This window comes from Antrostomus carolinensis, unplaced genomic scaffold (assembly GCF_000700745.2).
Source record: "Antrostomus carolinensis isolate BGI_N321 unplaced genomic scaffold, ASM70074v2 scaffold20923, whole genome shotgun sequence".
NCBI classification, from domain to species: Eukaryota; Metazoa; Chordata; class Aves; order Caprimulgiformes; family Caprimulgidae; genus Antrostomus; species Antrostomus carolinensis.
In genome coordinates this window covers 22,980-26,866 of record NW_010304960.1, presented here as the reverse complement: position 1 = coordinate 26,866, position 3,887 = coordinate 22,980, and the positions used below count along the sequence as shown (strand labels likewise).

General features: G+C 45.4%; 1 protein-coding gene across 1 annotated transcript in view; it reads right to left on the bottom strand.

Moving 5' to 3' along the window:
- Window positions 1-3,887, bottom strand: part of KLHDC4 (kelch domain containing 4) — a gene marked incomplete at its 5' end in the record, with an annotated part of 26,521 nt that overhangs the window by 962 nt on the left and 21,672 nt on the right. Inside the window, 3 exons of the mRNA XM_029084193.1 lie at window positions 124-526; window positions 1,881-2,089; window positions 2,418-2,446. Coding sequence (XP_028940026.1) covers window positions 124-526; window positions 1,881-2,089; window positions 2,418-2,446 — 641 coding nt within the window. The remainder of the gene's footprint in view (window positions 1-123; window positions 527-1,880; window positions 2,090-2,417; window positions 2,447-3,887) is intronic.

Sequence of the window (3,887 nt, the reverse complement as noted above, 5' to 3'; positions counted from 1 at the left end):
TACACACAAGCAGACTGCAAACTTCCAGGGCAGGGGCATCCTCTTTTAATGTCTCCCTACTGTATCCTGGGGGTTGCTACACTAAAGGCAGAGAGAAAGAGAGATCCCACCATCAGAGCTTACTTGGATCCATCTCCACTAGCACTTTCCATTCTTCCATCTTGTGCAGGTCGATGCTGTAGAGGTCACTGAGGGTGAACTGGCGATCGCCCACCTCAAACATTCCCCCATAGACATAGAGAATCCCATGCTTCACCGCCAACATGGCATTGGAACGTGGGCATGGTTCCACTTGCTGGCCCAAGGCTCCATCTTCCTCTTCCTCCTCCTCCTCTGATTCAAACTTCTTCTCTTCTGCAGCTCCAGAGATCACCTGCTTGATTGTCATGACAGTCCCATCTTCTGCCACCACCTCTTTAACTACCTCCACTGGGCCTTGGGGACGCTTCTCCATCTCCTCGTCTTCAGCATCATCTGCCTCAGCTTGTCTGCCACGTCTTCGCTTCCTCTTCTCTGATTTTGGTCCCTGTTAACAAGAACAAGGAACAGAAGGAGACTGTGTGTGAATTGTGTGCACCTAATAACATGTACAGCAGTTCATACAAATACTATGGATGCTGCTGGGAGGGAGGGGGGAAAATTCAATTATTTTTCACTAGAATTGTAAGTTTCAAGTGATAGATACAACCTCCCACTCAGCATGAACTTCTACCAGCCATAAAACAAGGAGCATGAAACTCCTGGAGAACCCATGGGGTGGAGTTGCTTCCTTTATTAACGGCAGCATATGTCTGAAGAGACAGAAAACAGCTCTTTTGCTCTCTATCTTGCAGGTACACACAAACACACAGAGTCCACCAGTCTGTGGCAGGAGCAAGAGAAAATAATCCACCATTTAGCGAAATCAAAACAATTGCTGGGTGCTAAATTACAGTGCATTACCAGGAAGCACTCCAGGTCTTCGAAGTAGAGTATGAAAGGGCTGGAAAACAGTCAGCTAGGCAGGCAGAAGCAAACATTTGAGTGTATGCTTGCCTGTTATTATGTGATTGACTTCTTTTTTTTGAGAACAAAGCCAGAAACAGTCCGGGTGGAAAGAAGGAAGTTCAAGCAGGTCGTTTGCACCTCACTTTCCCCTTGAGAGTGGTTCAAACAAAATCAAAGATCTCAGCTGAGTGCCACGTTTCTCAAGTTCTTATGAACCAAGGTTAATATTTTATTTCTTCTAGTAGCTCATCAACAATAGGGAAAAGAAGGTTTTTTTGATCCCAATGCAACACAAGATCTTTTCACAGTAGCTTTTACTGAACTATCTCATAACAGACTTACACATCTGACCTGGAGCTGGCCTCCAGTAAAACACCATAACTATGTTTTCATGCTGTTTTGTTTCATTTGGCATCACACAACAACGGGGCACAGGCAGCCTGACTCCTCGAGGAGGGGGACTGCCTCCTGAAATACTCCCACTTTGTGCCCAACCATCAGGGCTCACAGGCTTCATCTCTCCCCAGAAGGGTGACAGGCTGCATCGCACCGTGGAAGCGGGGAATGGAGAGCACAAGGAGCTACGTGGCAGGGAAGGAAAGGGGTAGCACAAAGTTAGGGAATTAAGTTGTTCTGGTAGCAAAAACCTGCTAGAGTTGCACATCCCCAGCTTCATTTCTACAGTGTCTCCCCCTCTTCACAATCAGTGGGTCACAGATTAAAGCAGCAGCCACATTTGGTGGCTCAGCTTCTGCAGCACCCTGAGTTATCAGAAATAGAGACTTGTTCCATACTGCAACAAAGCTGTATGAGGCAAAAAAAGCCCAAAGGACACGTGTCAGATAACCAAGGAGAATGAACTGAATATATTTGTGTTATTTTTAAAACAAAACCTTTAGCTGTCCAGGAAACCAGCGGTTTTTCCCAATGTCATAGAAATAAATATCATTGAAGAAGTCCCCTTCAATGCTCTCTTCCTCTTCTTCATCATGCACACCTCCAAACAGGAGCGAGCGGTTATTGGGACCAATCACCACGGAGAAGCCAGACCTGGGAGTGGGTTTCACTCCAGATGGGTTGAGTCGACTCCATGCCCACTTGTCTGGTGATGGATAAAAACAAATATGAGCATCAGCAAAGGAGAATCCTCATCATTTTGGTTTCTTCCAAAGCCCTTCAGTACACCAGCAAGTAACTCAAGTTCAAACCAGGATTGATTATAGCCTTTGAGTAGCAAGGAAAGGTACCTCAGTTATCCCATGGAGCCCACCCTACATCAGTTCTTCTCCACAGGTCACTTCTACTGTGGTACCTTATCTGTCAACTTGCACCACTGCCTTAACCCCAAGAATAAGCTCAGTTCAGTGTAAGGAGACCCAACCACACTTCAAAAAAGGGCTCAGCAGGGGGAGAATGCTTCTGCTCTAAACCCTCTGCTTTTGCTCCAATCCTTTGTACTCTGGATTTCAAGCAAATCCCTAAAGTGCAGGCTGGGAGAAGCATATGCATTGGATGTGGTTTCCAAAAGAACCACAATTTCAACAAGATAAATTATAAATAGGATACAATACAAACAGGGTCTGGAATTCAGGCAATGCATGTGACCAACCCTCCTCCCCAAATCCCACCTGATTTAAGATGGTCAGGTATAAAGAAATCAGTCACAATTTTAACATTTTTGAAATTCAGCTCAAAGAAGATTGTCCCATTCCCCAAGTCAAGGACAAAATACACTCTCTCCTCAGGAAAGTGATACAATTCCTATTTCTGGGGACATTCACAGATAAAAGAACCAACCAGTCAAAACCCATTCTTGATAATATCCCTGCACTAGGTAATCTCATGAGATCACACCCCTATTTTCTCTCTTAAGAGTCTGTAAGTGAGCCACAACTACCAGAGTTCATCAAAACAGGAATTTCCAGTCCAGAGAATTCTGAAATCCCAAAGATTTTCTGTTGCAAAACAGAAAAGCAGTTGATCAAAATGTCCCAGAGAACAGAAATTTCAAAGTGTTGTTTTAATTCCCTCCCACACACAAACAACAACAACAAAAATCCCTAAAATATCTTTTCTTCTAATTTTCCCTGAAGCTGCCTGTGCAGGCCAGAGATTCTCACATAGTTACACAAGGAGCCTGGAGACCCTCCACTCCATCTCAGACCTCAACTGGGAGGCATCAACAGATGAAAATGTGAATTAGAAATTATTGTCTGATAACAAGTACACCCCAATCTTCCTCCAGAGCTTTGCCAGTTCCTCTAAGAAGTTTCTCAACCAGCTCCAGCTCCCCATGTTCCACTGTGGCAGAGCTACCCTTTACATTAGCTCTGAAATCAAGTCACCTGGAGCTGAGGACCATGACTCCTCACAGCCCTTGGCTAACCAGCAAGCTTTGTTCAGCAAAGCAGACACAGCCTCATCTTTTCAAGCTGTAAAATGGAGCATGAGAAGGGGACAGAACCGCTGTGCTGCACTGTCTGCTGCAGCAACAAGCACCTACTTCCCATTTCCCCTTGCAGAGCGCAGCAGTGAGGGATTCTGGATGGCCCATCTTCCTTCTCCAGCACACCCCAACACAAAAGGAGTACGTGATTCCTCCAACATCCCCCTGCAGCTGCTGTGTCCTTCACCCCAGCCCCTTTCTTTTTAAGCTAGGGTCACAGTACACAAATGCACTTAGCTGCTCCTGGGAATAAGAAATATTTCGATCAACTCATCTGGTGTGTTTAGCCCCAAAGCAAACGCTGGGGGATAGTGCTTTTCATGAAAAAGGGAAATTTTGTTCTAGGCTTGGGGTTTTTTGGTCTGTTATTCAAAGGAAGGGATGAGATTTGTATTTGCAGTCCTGCAGCATCACTTCCAGCACAGCCCTCCCAGCTGCAGCAGTCACTTACCTT